Source organism: Zeus faber (genome assembly GCF_960531495.2).
Source record: "Zeus faber genome assembly, chromosome: 8".
Classification (NCBI taxonomy): Eukaryota; Metazoa; Chordata; class Actinopteri; order Zeiformes; family Zeidae; genus Zeus; species Zeus faber.
Window position 1 is genome coordinate 6,656,875 of NC_137195.1, and position 17,500 is coordinate 6,674,374.

At 47.2% G+C, this 17,500-nt stretch overlaps 1 protein-coding gene across 3 annotated transcripts in view; it reads right to left on the reverse strand.

Annotated features, from left to right (window-relative positions):
* Nucleotides 1–17,500, reverse strand: part of cspg5a (chondroitin sulfate proteoglycan 5a) — a 41,575-nt gene that overhangs the window by 14,557 nt on the left and 9,518 nt on the right. For all 3 annotated transcript variants that reach the window (XM_080005370.1, XM_080005369.1, XM_080005368.1), the window contains exons 2-3: nucleotides 12,308–13,307; nucleotides 1,346–1,534 (exon numbers count right to left, since the gene is read on the reverse strand). In XM_080005370.1, the coding sequence (XP_079861496.1) occupies nucleotides 1,346–1,534; nucleotides 12,308–13,307 (1,189 nt within the window). The remainder of the gene's footprint in view (nucleotides 1–1,345; nucleotides 1,535–12,307; nucleotides 13,308–17,500) is intronic.

Genomic DNA, 17,500 nt, shown 5'->3' on the forward strand with positions numbered 1-17,500 from the left:
CCGGCGGCTACACCGACTGCGGCTCCAAGCACTTAGACCGGTGTCGTTAAAGCTAATGGCGCTGCTAATAGACGCCAGACAACGTGGGTTGTTAAGATTTACCGTGTCTCCCCGCGCCGCGTTCCCTCGGAAGACCCAGAATCCAAAACCGCTAACTCAGCCGAGCTCGCACACACACACACACACACACACACACACACACACACACACACACACACACACACACACACACACACACACACATAAAGGCATGGGGTGTGTTGTGGGAGCCCGCCGTTACAAGACGTAATCCTGACGCACAAAACACCTTATCCAAAGCCTTTCCCCGTATACAACCCACGCCAACGCTGATTTGTTGGTTGGGGACGCTTGTTTGTTTTAAGGAATCTCTCCAGGTCCTGAGCTTCCTGTGCTCATACAGTAAGGGCTCCGTCTTTTCTCCGAGTTCACATCATTCTGCAGTACCACAGGAAGCAAGTGCGCACACTGGGGAGTAGAACTGCGCTTGCTCATGCTGAACAAGTCAATGGCTTAAAAAGGGGAAAGGCAATCATTGCAAGGAATAAAAAGACAAGAACGGTCTAAAAAGTTCACCCTTGGTTTAGCAAAAAAGTGAGGCACTGACAGCCTGGCAAGCATTCAGGAAGCAGAAGGCACTCTGATGACATCATACATGAAAAAGCCTTTAGTAACAGGTGGACCCGCACAGATCTCTTCTGCAAAATCCAAATGAATGTAGAGCCTCACCTTGAATATAAATGTTTTGGTGTTTTAGATCTTTGTGCAGTCATGTATTAATATAGGCCTTTCATTTTGTTTTAAATATTCTATTTCTAATATAATATAATATAATATAAGAATATATAATATAATGTAGTTTTAAACAACATAATACAATAGGGCTTACTTTGAGACGATGGTTTTCAAGACTGACAAAATGGGTTCTGAATTATAATCAATCAAAATATTTGAATTGACCCTGTATATCCTCATGATCCTCCATAATTATTATACATATTTCAACATACATATTTTCACTTGTCTCACCAATTTTTCAGTCAATCAATGCAACAGGATAAGATGGTCAACAATGGCCTTATCAGTATGCCAACTGGGCAACCCTTATTGTCAGGCCCTATATAATATAATAGTAATATAATATAAAAAAATATAATATAATATAATATAATATAATATAATATAATATAATATAATATAATGTAATATAATATAATATAATATAAAATTGCATTATATTGTATTATATTATATTATATTATATTAAATATATATATTTATTATGTATTTATTTAATAAAATAAAAAATTATGTACTGCACTCGCACCTGCGTTTGCGTAGCTTGTTGTTCTCGGTCTTGAGCACGTGCAGCTTCTTGGCGAAGCAGACAACGATCATGAAGAGCAGCAGCAGAACCAGCGCCGAGGCCCCGATGGCCAAACACATCACTTGGAACTCCGTCACCACCGCCTCGCAGCGGGAGCCCTTGTGCCAGATGTAGTCCTGGACGTTACATCTGGGGGAGCGAGAGGGATGGAGAGAGACAGGGGGATCGAGCGAGAGAGAGAGAGAGAGAGAGAGAGAGATAGATATAGTTTATAAGTGGAGGATGGGGGAGAATGGGGAGAATTAGTCAAGGAAAGAGAGAAAGGGGGAGAAAAGGAGGAGGAAAGGTAAGCAAGTAAATTGACCAATCAGCAACACACGTGACATGACTCATTTTTGTGTGTGAGTGTGTGTGTGTGTGTGTGCGTGTGTTAACAACATGTGTTTTTTTATGAACCAATTTATTTCACTGTGCTAATATGTTCTCTGTTTTCGGTTCTTATTTGAATTATGAAACATGTGAAGCGAGGACTGAGTATCTGGGCCACCACACAGTTCGCAGTGGATAAATCAAAAAGCTCACAAAGAACACAGTGTTCTTCCAGGTTGAAATAAAACTGGAGTGGAGGATCTGACATGCACACGCACACACACACACACACACACACTTCTCTTGTTCCATTGAGACCTAACTCTGAAAATAAGGCTGCAGCTCATTGTCTAGATCCCCGTGATTAACAATCTTTACCAAACTCCAGAAGTCAGTCAGTGTCACTGCATATCCTGAGCTGCACCCAACCGTCATGATGGTAATATAAGAGAACGTAAGAATCGTGTAATATTGTAATGGTTGTGGGCGCGCGTGTGTGTGTCTGTGTGTGTGTGTGTGTGTGTGTGTGTGTGCATGCCTGCGCATGTGTGTATGTGTGTGTCTGTGTTTTATAACAAGGAATTGTCCTCTGGCGTTGAGTCTTTTCTCGTGCTATTTGGAGTCCGGCTGAGTGATGGCTTCAGCTTCTCTGAATGAGGCTGCGTTGATTCAGAGAAAGATCTGAAATCACCTAAATTTGTGTAATAATATTTGTTTCAATATAATATAAAATGTTTATTCGGTCCTTAAATTCGGTCCTTTAGTTTTTTGTTTTTTATGACAAGATGTGACGAACTTGAGAGGTTTGAGCAAGACTCAAAGTTGTACATGTTGAATAGGTTCATAACAATAGTGTAATATTGTAATGATTGTGGGCGTTATAATAATAATAATCAATAATTATAAACTTCATATATATAGTGCTTATATAGCACAAAAGACAACTTACAAAAACAACGCATTTAAATTGAATACAATAAAATATAATAAGCACTCACATATAACACAGAGCAGCACTTACCTTATCTGTGTGTGTGTGTGTGTGTGTGTGTGTGTGTGCGTGTGTGTGTGTGTGTGTGTGTGTGTGTGTGTGTGTGTGTGTGTGTGTGTGTGTGTGTGTGTGTGTGTGTGTGTGTGTGTGTGTGTGTGTGCGTCCGTGCATGTGTGTGTGTGTTTGTTTTACTATAAATGTGAGGACCGGTCACCGAATTGAGTACTTCTTTAGTTTTGAAGAGCACCAGAAACATGGGTCCTCACTAACCAGGTGTATCTACTTTGACCTTACTTTGATACCAGTACAGGAGTGTGTGTGAGTGTGTATGTGTGTGTGTGTGTGTGTGTGTGTGTGTGCGTGCGTGCGTGCGTGCGTGTGCGTGTGCGTGTGTGCGTGTGTGTGTGTGTGTGTGCGTGTGCGTGCGAGTGCGTGTGCGTACGCGTGAAGTGTGAATGGAGGAGTATATCATGGTGTTTGAGCTTGGGTCTCCATGTTAAACAGGCTCCTTTCACAAAACTCTTCCTGTGTCCTGAACCCACTGGTATTCATCAACACTGCTACAGGTTTATGTGTGCGTGCGTGTGTGTGTGTGTGTGTGTGTGTGTGTGTGTGTGTGTGTGTGTGTGTGTGTCTGTGCGTGTGTGTAGTACTGATGGTGATAAGTATCAGAGAGGAATAAAGGACATGACACACACTGTTGAGGGTGATTTAAACCCACTCACCCTTTCAGCGTTACGTGTTCTTACATAAAGGAGAGAGAGAGAGAGAGAGAGAGAGAGAGAGGGGGGGGGGGGGGAGAAAGTGAGAAAGTGAGAGAGGGAGAGAGAGAGAGAGAGAGAGAGAGAAAGACAAAGGGAGAGAGAGGGGGGGAGGGAGGGATACAAAGAGAGAGACAGCGAGGGAGGGAGATAGAGAGAGAGAGAGAGAGGGAGAGAGAGAATCATAAGAAGGGGAAGAATACGGACGGGCTGGTCGCTATGGCAACCCAGCTGAGCGGTACAAGAAGCATATGCAGCCCTGGCATGTCATTCCATCGCGCGGACACACACACTCGCACACACACTCTCGCACACACAGACACACACACACAGAGCTTATTGTGCGTAATCACCGGATGTCATGACATTTCACTGCATATATGTATGACCGTATGTATATGTATGTGACAAATAATCTCTTGAACTTGAACTTGAACTTGAACACACACACACACACACACACACACACACACACACACACACACACACATACAGATCGTACACACAAACACACACACACACACACACATACAGACGCGCACACACACACACACACACACACACACACACACACACACACACACACACACACACACACACACGCCCTCCAGAGAGATGGTCATGTTGGTCGTTGGTTCTCAATCCAGCCGCTCGCCATGTGCTGACACATTTCTCTCTCTCTCTCTTTCTCTCCCTCTTTCACCCTCCCCTTCCTCCCTTTTCCGTCTATTTCCCTCTCCCTCAACCTACTCCCCCCGTCTTCCTCCTTGCTCTCGTATTCTTGTTCGTCGGTACCTCAACCCCCCTCCCCCTCCCCCTCCCTCCCCCCCTCCCTGCCTCCCTCTCTCTCTCTCGCTCTCTCTCTCTCTCCGCTGTTCTGTTTTTTTCTGTCGTTCCTTCCCTCTCTCCTGCCAAACGCCTCCGGCTGAATCACATCTCTGCTGTCGATTCATGACGCTGCCGACCTTGACTTCGTCTCCTTGTCTTTTTTTTTTTCGAGACAGTGAACACAGCGGCGGTTTCCTGTCGGGAAGCGGGACGGAGGAGGTTGTATGAAAAGAATGAATAAATACATAAATAAATAAATAAATAAATAAAGATCTTCAAGGGCTTTGGAGTTTTGCAGACGCAGACGAAAACCGTCCTCAGCTCCGTTTCATTCTTTCCTTTCTTTCATTCTTTCCCACTGCAGCCTTGACGCCCAGGGTGGAGAAACCCCACTAAAAGGCACCACCAGGCCTCCTCCTAATTGCTGCTTTGCAGTCATATGGGGCCCGCTGCTTTTGACGCTAGGTCTCCGTCGGTGCTTTTCTCTTTGTTGGCACTTCTCAAATTTTCCCAAAGGCCTCCAGTTTTGACCTGATCTGATTTCGGGACCAGGCACCGGACGGCGCACCGCTAATCGGGCGTCTGGTTCCGGGACCAGTTTGGGGTGTTTGCCGGGAGGAGTCACTGTTCGCGGCGCTCCAGGTTCCCCCGGCAGGGTCCTGACCCAAAATCCATCCTCCATATTCCATAGCAAGTCATTATCTATTATATCTATTATCTACTATTATCTATTATTACCATTATCTATACCCCCCCATGCTGGGGGGGTATAGATAATGGTAACACACACACACATACACAAACACACACACACAGACACACACACACACACACACACACACACACAGATAAGGTAAGCCCTGCTCTGTGTTTTATGTGAGTGCTTATTATATTTTATTTTATTCGATTTAAATGCGTTGTTTTTGTAAGTTTTATTTTGTGCTATATAAGCACTATATATAAATGAAGTTTATAATTACTGATTATTATTATTATTATTGAAAATCCCCTCTACAGTATATTTACCACTGGGACTAGAGAGACGGAGAGAAAGAGAGAGAGAATGAGATGATAGAGTAAGAGATAGAGGCAGAGAGGGGTCATAGATAGATAGATAGATAGATAGATAGATAGACAGACTGACCGACAGACAGACAGACAGACAGACAGACAGACAGACAGACAGACAGACAGACAGATAGATAGATAGATAGATAGATAGATAGATAGATAGATAGATAGATAGATAGATAGATAGATAGATAGATAGATAGATAGATAGATAGATAGATAGATAGATAGATAGATAGATAGATAGATAGATAGATAGATGGATGGATAGATGGATATATATATATAGAGAGAGGGAGAGAGAAGAGGAGTCCTGGGCTTGGCGTGCAGGGATGAACAGTGGGGCAGATGGGGCTTTGGCCCCCTGATAGGAGGCCCCCCGCTGGCTTTGATAAAGAAAGATGGAGGCTCAGGATTTGGGGAGCGGGGGTGCGGGTGAAACTGGGGTAAGGCTAAATTCGGAGAGCAAACAGCACAAAAGTGCAGTGAGCAATATGTGAAAAAACCTCTCTAACAATAGCACCGCCTCCAAAATGCCAAATGTGAGTGGAGCTGGAAGCCTTTCACGGAGCTTTTAGAACATTTGGACATTTCTTATTCAGCGGCGGCGGGAGCGATATAAAGCATCTGCGAAGGTTTTCCCGAGGACGACGGAGGGGGACGTTTCACCGATCCGACCGAGTCTGACGGTCACCGGAAAGCCCGACCCAAATCCCTTCATTAATGGAAAAGAATGTTTAATCACTCAATCAAATAAAGTTCCACGGTGGCGCACGGGGCCGGATGGGAGAGCCTGGCCGGGCTCGTCTCGTACGCTAAATGATCGTGCGTCGGGACGCTTTGCGGGGTCGATGCCAGGACACGCGAAACAGTCGAACACAGCAACCGTAACCAGGAGACGGGACGAGACGGAGGTTTAACAAACGGCCAAAACGCCGGGGGATTAACAGCGAGACCGGAATGGAATCAGACTAAACGAGAGGCGGAACGAAGGGGAACAGAACGTCTGATTCGACCTTGATAAGATTCCCTTTATTTTGTCTTTTTTTTTTTTTACAGGCTCTTAAAAGAGGACGGAGGAACGGAAGAAACGGGGGAAAAAAACAAAAAAAACAAAACGGGACTGACGCGTCCGAGGCTCTCTCTCTTTTTAACGAGGAAAAGATGTGCGGCGGAGATGGTGGCGGCGATGTGAACGAGATGCGGCCGCGCGGACTCAATCCACCATCCCGGGCTCCGATTAACCGGCACTGTAAACATTCTGTTCCCCGGCCCCGTGACGAGAGCTCCAGCTCAAACAGGATGCCGGGCGGTGCGCCGTCGCCGATTCCGGCCTCGATCGTCCACGTTCTCCGAGACGGAGTCGGCGTTCGCCCGAAAAAAACGCGGCGGGGTCTCGGGCTAAAACGAAAGCCCGGGAGACGAGGGCGTGGCGGACAACGGTGACGACCATCGAGACGGCGTCCGTGGCCAAACGGGGGGGGGTTGGGCGACGCGCCTTGCCGGGGCCGGGGAGACCCCTCCGTCTACGGGTGGCGATGAGAGCCGGAGCCCAGAGGCCGGAACGTTTCGGGACTTCCGAAAGCACGTCGGAGTTGTGCGACCGACTCACGTTGCGAGGCCGTCTGAGAGCGCGCAACCTCCCCGGCGGCAACCGCAGCGCTCTGCCGTTGACGCGCCGGCGGTGGGTTGGAAATTATCCCAAACCCGACTCCGGCAGACAAATTAGCCCAGTGCATCAGATTCATTCTTTTGACGGAAAAAAAAGAGCCTATTACGGGCAAGTACCCCGAAACCCTGGCCATGAAGTACATGAGCCTGGCTCGACGATGCGGAACGTCGAGAGAAATCATGACGGATCTCCTACAACGCAGCCCTCTCCACTCCATTAGAGTCCAACTGGCTTCAATAAAACATCATTACACGGCCCTCCATTATGCAGATAGCATCAGCGTAGCCCCGCGTCGGAACCACAAACGGGGGGGAAGGAGGGAGCGGTGCTGTCAGCCGGCCATCAGCGGCCGAGGTTCCCTCCGCTCCGACCGCAGCCCGAGCGGAAACATCACAAACTTGAAGTGGTTGGAGGGATAAAAACGATGCCTTCATTTCTCTACTCCTCACTCCGCCGCTTGGGCCGAGCGGCCAAGTCCGGCGAGCGCCGAGGGCCATTTTGAGAGACACTCGGTAAACGTTGGAAACCTGATTATATTACGTTGGCTTTTGTTGTCGTTGTATTAGCACAACGACATTCAGCGATATCACCGAGGTGGGATGAATGAAACGTCATTTCAAAGAATTGGATGAAACACACAATGTAGAAATTAAGAATATCGAAATGCGGCTTCGTCACAATAAATGTTCTCATGCTGTATGTTGAATTCAAATTGGTGAGAAAAGGGTGAGAGGATGAAAAATGGAACCATATGTCCAGATGGTCCAGATGTTTAATAAGGATTTAAAATATATATGTGTTCAGGTGTTATGTACAGTATATTAGGCCAGTTTCAGTATTGTCCATGCAATATCTGTATAATGTTTTTGCAGAAGCCCTATTTACAATTTGCATCACAAAGGCTAGAAAACATAATCAAAATACAGACACACACACACACACACACACACACACACACACAACCTTGCACGCTGCAAGCCTCCGTGCGACCGTGTGCTCGTCTCCAGATGCTATCTCCTCCGCAGCCTCATAAAATAATCCCTGGACGGCGTTCAAAGCGCCGTCGCTCACGGCCGCTGGTCTCAGATGCTCCTTCGTTCTCCGACCTGCAGACGTGTTCCTGTCCCTCGGCTCCGGACAAACACACGACTGATACAGCAGATTATCAACTAAGAGCATGCTGTCTCATCAGTACTGAGAGCACAGCATTCCATAGGTGACTGGAACAATGTGTGTATGTGTGTGTGTGTGTGTGTGTGTGTGTGTGTGTGTGTGTGTGTGTGTGTACACACATATTGCTTTGATACAGTGCAACTGTGTTTACCCATGCAGATGTGTTTGTATGACTGTGCCTACAAGAGTGTTCGCATGTGGGTCTGGTCATGTGTATAAAACCTTGTGTGTGTGTGTGTGTGTGTGTGTGTATGTGTGTGTGTGTGTGTGTGTGTGTGTGTGTGTGTCTGTGTCTGTGTGTGTGTGTGTGTGCTTGCACTTGTCTCTTCCTTGCTGCGTCGTTAATCTGTGTTTGACCTTTGCTGTGACTCTGTGACCTGACGCTCTTTGTCTCCAAGGGCCTCACACGCCCCTAATCCTGTGTGTGTGTGTGTGTGTGTGTGTGTGTGTGTGTGTGTGTGTGTGTGTGTGTGTGTATTGTGTGTGTGTGTGTTGCGTGTTGAAATATAAAATGGGTACAAAGTGCTCATAGCTCTACATAATTGTATCAAGCTGCAGGACATGCAAACAGACACCCACACACACGTGCGCGGGCACACACACACACACACACACAGACACACACACACACACACACACACACATACACACACACGCACAAATTTGCTCTGGATCTTGCCTTTGGTTTCCATCCTGGCAACAGGAGTGAAGCTGTGACTCATTCTCTCATTTTCAGACTCTTTCACTGGCGGGGTCCACCTCTCTCTCTCTCTCTCTCTCTCTCGCTCTCTCTCATCTGTTCATCTTTCTAATGTCAATACTATGTCAAACTATTAACTCTTTCTCTCTCTCTCTCTCTTTCTGTAACTTCTAAGCATCTACATCTGCGCTCTGATCTTGACTTGGACACCATCAGTGGAATTTTACCGTATCCACTTGTCTTTTTTGGGTTTTTTTCTTTCTCTGTCACCCCCACCCTACTTTTCTCTTTCCTTGGAATGTTATTTTCGGTCCTGAGGCTCGTAGGAAATTATTTATTTATTACCGACGGTCGCACGGACAGCGAGACAGAGAGAGAGAGAGAGAGATGGAACGAGGGACGGACGGACAGACTGAGCAATAAATCTATAAATATTATTGTTTGTTTATTATTTTTTAGTTGCTATGATGATATTGTTATGTTGCGCGAATCAACGATGAGAAGATGTGACCTTAAATCACTCGCAAGATGAAGCATTATGTCTATTGTGCAGTATGTTGAATCTGAGTTTGAGGCTTTGACACGGATCTTTGAACTTTTATACTCATATATTAAGTTTATATATATATATATATATATATATATATTTATATATATATATATATATAAACTTAGTATATATATATGTATAAAAACTTAGAATATACTGTATATATATATATAAAAACTTAGTATATATATGTATAAAAACTTAGTACAAAAACTTAGTAAATTTACTGTATATATATATATAAACTTAGTATATATATAAACTTTGTTTATATACTATGTATATATACTAAGTTTATAACTAATATTTGGTCTGATAATAAAGTCTGCAACATTCATCCTGGAGTAAAGGAATCAGCCTAAAGTTTGAAGCAGCTTCCGTTCAGCGACACAAAGAAGTTCAGTTGCTCAGATGCATCCAGAGCAAACATCAATCTATCCAGCAGCACGTGGACGGATGCACACACACACACACACACACACACACACACACACACACACACACACACACACACACACACACACGCAGAGCATATTGGTGCTGATCTGTGCCAGTGCACCACTGACCCACATTGTACACGTGCCCGGCTGTGGCTCTGAGTCACTCTCAGGAGGTTTGTCACGCCGACGGTTTACTGACTGACTTTCTGAACATGCCCCAATTATCCTCCTCCTCCATGTTGTCTTGTGAGAGGGACTTTTTGGCCTTCACATCGCTGTGTGTGTGTGTGTGTGTGTGTGTGTGTGTGTGTGTGTGTGTGTGTGTGTGTGTGTGTGTGTGTGTGTGTGTGTGTGTGTGTGTGTGTGTGTGTCTCGCTAGTAATCTGGATGTCTCTGCTGATTTGATAAAAATCCAGTGACAGGAAGCATTTCCTGCTTCCTGTCCAATTACTTATTCCCGAATAAGCCCCAAAAAAATCGAGATGAAAATGAATAACAATTCATATTTATCAGGCTTTAACGTTTTAAGTTACTGTCAGCCAAAGAATGTAAGAAACCTGCTCCCATCCAGAACATAGGCTGTTTGAACTTTGTATTAATTATCATAGGTTTATTTTGATATATGATCAAAACATATGTATTTAGTCAAACAGTATATTCATAGTGGCAATAAAACACGTTTTGTATATGTGTGTGCGTGTGTGCGGGCGTGCGTGCGTACGTGCGTGCGAGTACTTTTTTTGGTAAAGTAAAATCTCTTACGCAACGACGGGATTGATGTAGAGCTTTTATCTTGTAGACGAGGTAAACACGTCCCTTCTAATCCCTCCATATCTCCACGTACTGTAAATACAAAGGATGCCTCTTAAAAAGTCTCCCTGACTATTTTATTTGGAAGCTGGCAGAAAAAAATAAAATAAAATAAAAAGGACAAATTCAAGGAGTGTTCTCATCGGGAAAAATCCCTCTCCCTTTCTCCTCTCCCTGGAAGGATCAGATTTGGAAATGTGGAGTTGCGTTTTTTTTCGCAGGTTTCATGGCCCGTGCGTCCTAAACCACAATCACAACATGGATAATCTTTTAATCTAAGTGGTTAGAAAACAGGACGCGAGCAACGTAGATTTATTTCATTTTTACCCTACACTCATAATCACCCTGCAGTAAAACCCGTTTTTTTATTACATCCAGAGCATTAGGCTGATGCTGTTATCCTAATCGATCCGCGGTGAGTGACGGTGCAATCCACCCTAATTGCTGGATTGGAAGCGGTGCCAGAAAAAGGTATTAAACGGGTAAATAGAATGGAAGAAAAACTGTCACCCTCAAGTGAGAATGTCAGAGAAGCGGAGGGAAACAAACCCAGTCGAGAAATTTTATTTGTACTTTTCTCACAAATTTCGAATGCAAATCTCAAACAATGTCGTCAGGATGGGACTACATTGTATATACTGTACTTAATTTAGCCCTCGGCCAGAACAAACATAATAAACCATTTTTAATAGACCTGTCTGTCCTTGTCTGCGTCTCCCTTGAAAAAGAGAGGTTCTTCATCTGAGATGGGACTTTCCTGGTTAAATAAAGGTCAAATGACAGTTAAACAGGGAGGCGGGTTTCGTCCCAAGGGATTCACCGATAAATCCTGTCGAGAATCTTAGCTGCAGCGTTGGTATTGATCTTTCCATTCCCCATCCATCATGTGACGGCAGAGACCGCGAAGGCGTTTTGATCCCAGCCGGCCTCTCGCTCCCCTCCCCCTCCCCCGTCCCCGTCCACGCCTCAGCCTTGAGTGCCGGTGGAGTGTGTGTGTGTGTGTGTGTTTTTTTGTTTAAGGCACGTGTTGGTGTTCCTCAGCCCTGCGACCGTCGCTATGATGAGAACCTGACCCGCGCAAAGTCAGTGGATCAATTTTTTTTATTTTTTCTCAGACCTCACACAAAATTGCACTGGACGCAGAACTAGACCGACAGACCCCTATCTGGAACCACGGCTTAAACCATACTTTTTTTTTTTTTTTTTATAAATCGCCCACTTAATCCTACTGACCCTTCACCTCCACCTAGATAAATCTCCCTGGCAACCCTATTGGATCTAGTGTTGAGGTTTTTTTTTTTTTCTTTTTCAATGGTTCGGGGTTGAAATCCACACAAGCTAAGGAGATTTGGATGACGTTGGCTATAAAATGAGAGGTCAGGATGGTGCCACATGATGCAACAGCCTCAGATAACATTAAATATGAGGAAATAAACACAGGGAGATATAGGAGCTGTGGACCTGTATATATTTCGCAGTGTGTTTCTATTTGTGTGTTTCTGTGCATGAGAATTTGCATTGATAAGTGTGTTTATGTGTGTGTGTGTGTGTGTGTGTGTGTGTGTGTGCGTGCGTGCGTGCGGATCGTTCTCCGTACCTGCAGAAGACCCCCATGTCCTCCAGCAGGTAGCACTGCCCCCCGTTGAAGCAGTAGTTGGGTAGAGTGTCGCAGGGCGAGCGGCAGCTTCCGTTCACAATTTGGTAGCCCACGCGGCATCCACCCATCCCGTCGGAGCCGTCCACCGGCGAGGCCGCGGGGGGGGCCACCGCGGGGCCGTCCGGGACCGGGGCCCCCCCGCCGGGCAGAATCACGTCTGGCTTGGCGGCGGCGGAGCCCGGGCCCCGGGGCCGGGAGCGGGCAGGGGAGCCGGCGGACAGCCTCAGGTCCTCGTCACTCTCATAGGTGTCGGTGGTGGTGCTGTAGGTGTACTCTTCGGCGGTGGGGGACACGCCGTCCTCGTAGGGCGTGAGGTAGTCGTAGTTGTCGGGCATGGCCCAGGAAGTGGGGTCGCCCGCCTGCAGCTCGTGGGCCAGCGAGGAGGGCGAGGGAGGGGCCAGGTCCAGGCTGCGGCCGCGGGACGACGGATCGAAGAAGTCCACGTGGAGCACGTCCGGGTGGGAGGGGTTGGCGGCGGCCGCGGGCGGGGCGGTGGTGGTGCGGAGGCGGTCCAGGTCGAACACGCCGGTGTCTTTGGCATCCAGCCACGGCGGGTCGGTGTGCGGGAGCCGCTCCTCCTCCTCTTCCTCCTCCCCCTCCGAGGACACGTCCTGGCGGCGGGGGTTGCTAGGCAACAGGAGCTCCGTCTCCGCCGAGTCGGGGCTGAGCTGAGGCGGGGTGACCACGACCGCCTCCTCCGCGGCGGGCACCCCGGTTTCCCCGAACATGCCGCTGCCCTGGTCGTCGTCCTCGCCGGCGCGGGCGATGCGACCCGCCCTCTGGGTCGCGGGCGCGGCGGGGTCCGGGCTGGCGGAGCTGCGCACCCCGGTTACCGCGACGACCGCCATGTCAACTTTGGCAAGCCCCTCCCCCTCCTTAAGCAGGGCGGTGGCGTTGCTCATGCTGTCCGGCTCCGTAGCGTTGACCCCGGCGGCATTGCCTGCAAACACAGGAAGCACAAGGCGTCAGTCCATCTGGATATTTGGTTTCAACCGCACTCTACTGCTGTTTTTTTTTTATACTTTTACAAATGTTTTACGATTTTTTGGATTGAAATATGGGGGTTGCTGACCGGCAACCCCCGCATTTGGCCGGAGATAAACAAGTTCGTCTGCGCACTCCCGCGAGCGGCGCTGAGGAGTATCGACTTCTCAGTTCTGACAAACGGTAAAAAATAAAAAATAAAAATAAAAAAAACTCAAGAGAGCTGCGAGAGAATAATAGATTTGAGGAGCGAAGAGAGAAAAAGCGGTGAGCCCCAAGTTTTTATCGATCCGCCTAAGAAAAACTTCTGGGTGGTTTTTTTGGGGTTTTTTTTCCCCAGACCTCTAACCGAGGAGGACGGGTCGGTTTTATTTTCAGTCTCACTTTCCGAGGCTGCACAAGCGTCTTGGCCAACGGAAAGGCAAAAATAAACCCCATAAAGTGGAGTGAAACTATAGCCGAGACTCTGGTGAAAGCATACGTAAATCAACCGCAGATTACAAAGGCTTCTCACCCTGCGGTGCGCGGCCACAGGCCGACCTCAAGGACTCTGTTTAAGTAGCTTGGGCGTTTAAGGTTTTTTCTAAGCGGGCTCACGCACTCTGGCGTTGACCCCGGGGGGCGAAATGCACACGGCAAATTAAAACGAGGCTTGAGCGGCCGTGGTCTTCTCCTCCGGTTGATGACTTTATCCAGGGATAGCTTCTTTACGCCCGCAAAAAGCTCCTTTAGGCCAGCTTCCCCCGGGATTAAAAGGGAATAATTTACTAATGTACTTGAATGGCAAGGAGCCGGGATTAGGGATTAAGGTTTGGGTGGAGGCCCCGGGTGGGGTGGGGGGCGGCGCAGTAGGAGGCGAAGTGGCTGAGGAGGGGGGACGGTGACGCGGGAGATGACACGAGGCCGCCGGTGTTGAGTGACGGCCGAGCGGCGCGGTTCGTTCGGAGTCTCCATCTCAGTAAAACCTCAGGATAAGACTAATGCATCTCATCCCCCGTAAGCGATGGAGACTGACACCGACTTAGTGCCAGGACGACGGAGGGATACCTTCACAGCCCTAGAGGCGTTCTGTCATATAAGTAACCTCGTATGAGGACCTTCGAGGAAGTGACGGTCAACTACTTGGGATAAGGTTCTGGGTGTCAGGAGGTGATTCCTGAAGACCCCATCGAGATAAATTTTAACTTGTTTCTGCCCCTTTTTGAGAACCGATGTTTGAGCAAATTGCCGATCAACGCGGAGGGTTTCGGGAGCGTGGAGCCCGAGCCGCCAACGTGAGCCGGTGACACCGCTAACGCATTTGTTTTGTTGTGTCCTGCGTGGCCCTCTGAGATAAGAGCAGCCACTAAAGGGCACACGCGTTATCTATGAAGGGATTTCCCCGGATGGGAGTGGCGCTCGGGTCAGTGATTGATGTTGTCTGTCGTGTTGAGACTCGTTTTTTGTTTTTTTTGTTTTTTGTTTTTTTTTGTTCTACAACGTTTATTATGATCTCAACCAAAGTTGAATCAATGCCAATAACGTAATGCCCGGTTTGGGGACATTTGGCTAAAAACAACATACACGCCCTCATGTAATTTATCAGTGTTGTTAAAGGGCCACGATCATGGAAATAATTCAAAAACCAACCAGGGAACAAGGAGCGGGTCACAAATAACCATGAAAAAATGAATACTATAATTATAATTAACTTCCAACTTCTGGTTTGGAATGAGTGGCTGCTTTTTATTTTCCTGCTGCAAACCGATTCTTCGTCTTCGTCGTAATTTTTTATCTCAGCCGTCACCTCGAGGGCTAGGAACAGGAAAATGAATTTGTACCTATGAGCAACTGGTTGTAAAAGTAGTTTAACTGTCAGAATGTAAAACGTATTTACAGCATTAGCACCCGTTATAAACGCTAAGCACTATAATATTCCTCTTTTAAGTGGCGGCGCTGCTCTAAATTTGACGGATGAAAGACGTTATCCAAATAAAAGCAAGTATTGACGCCTGCTTTTCTGGGATTGCTGCAGTGAGCGAGCTCTTTGCAATCAGGTCATTTGGGGGCTAATCCCTTCAGCAGTCCTAGTTCCACATCATCCGAGCAGCTGAAGATATTTTGCCAAAGTCAAGCTCCCACACAGAGATCCATACGATCATATACCATATCACCCATGCTCACACATGTAATATGAAGTTAAATTTGGATTGGAGAGGTGATTGTATTTATAATTTTTTTTCTATATTCTATAAAACGAGTGGGCTCAAACAATTTACACTAAAGTTGTGCAAAAACGACGCAGTGTTTTATTTTCATTGTATTTTTTCGTCTGCCTTTTGAGTCCCGCTGTGAGCTCTTCACACAGGGAGGTGTGAGACATCACTACTTAACAGGGTGGAGGAGGATGACAGTCAACGTATGGGAGGACACGTGGAATGGATTTAATGACAAAACCAGCCACATCGCCCACACAGTCGGGTCAATAACCGCCTGGGTGGATGACATATTGAGGGGGTAAGACAGAAGCATAGATCCACTTTTGGTGGTTTTGTTTTCCCGTTGGTCTTAGTGCTTACGTCGAAAACTAATATCCAAATTAAATAAATGTGAAGTATTGCAACCAGGCAGCCAGGTGGAGGCACGGCTATATCGCAACGGGGGGAGACGGCGAGAGGGCCCAAAATGGAGCCCTGGGGGACGCCACAGGTGAAGGGAGGGCTGGTGAGAATGAGAAAGTACCGATGCTGTCTGAGAAATATTGTTTTCAATGTGCAAAGTACACCGTACAAGCTGTTCCCTGAAACGAGACGCATTTACACATTGTGTCGACACCATCTTTATGTGAGTGAAGAGTAAAGACACGCATACTCTGTCTGCATGTGCACATCCAAAATGGCTTGCTACAACCCCACACGCACGCACACCCACACACACACACACGCACACACACACACACACACACACACACACACACACACACACACGGCCATGTTTCAGTATACCGTAGGACACCGCGAGGCCAGACTCTACAGTGAGTTACAATTTAAAGAGTCCCCGTCCGACGTCTCAACGGAGACAGAGTAATGAAACCTGGGCATCGAACGCACCACAGCGCCCTATCACCTGACATACAAGTCAATAAATATTGCCCTTCCTCCGTGTGAAAGCAACTTCAATCTACTGACACGAAACGGGGATACGTGACAGGAAGACTTTTGAAACAGCGGACAGAGCGACAGAACAATATGGTAATCATCCCCAGCTCAGTACCGTTCCAAGGCATCACCTTAGAACCCAACTCAGGTTCAGCCTCAATGAGGTGTGCTGCTTTCGGATGCGGAACAAACTATCCTAAAATCAATCTTTATTTGGCTATTAAAATAAAAAGAAATATTCACGTGAATCCTCCCGTGTCTTTCGATCGGGCGGAACAGAAAAAGAGGAGGAAAAGCATTCTCAATTAGACTCAGGTGGTAACCTTTTAGAAACCTTTTAGGCATCGCGTCAACATCCAGCGTGGACCTTGATAAGAGGCGCAGAACGAAGCACTGTTCAAAAATATCAATTCCTCCTCTCCACTTCTTCTCCCTCCTCTCGAAAAAGCAACCACCCTGCGGTCGGCGTTTCAAATAAAACCCAAAATGGCAGCAAACTATCGCGGGGGGGGAGGATGCGATACTGTTTGTGTCTGTATGTGCAGCTTTCCGGCGAGCTGAACATCGTAACCGGCGGCAACCGCCATCAACGTTCCGTGACGGGCCCTTATTTAAGCCCCCAAACAAACAATAGCAACAAACAAAAAAAGAGCAGAGAGAGGAGAAGAGTTTTTACTACCCTGGCTCAAATTCAACGCCATAAAAAAAGAATTGAAATTCCTGGTGAAACCAAAGCAGTGACCACAGTGTTTTTGGGGAAGGTGACGTAACAGCTCGGTCCAATTAGAGTCCTGGTCCGGGAGGAGGAAAGGGCCACGGACCGGCCCTGGACGGGTCGGACCGGGCCGGGTCAGGTGGGTTTTCGGGCCAGGTCTAGGTTCAGGACGCTCACGTCCATTCTCTGAATACAGACAGGGGCCAGGGGCCGCATGAGACAAAAAGGGAACCAAGGAGGGATAAAGGGGTCTTTGTTTGCCTGTACCCCAAAACAACCCCCCCCCACCCCAAATAC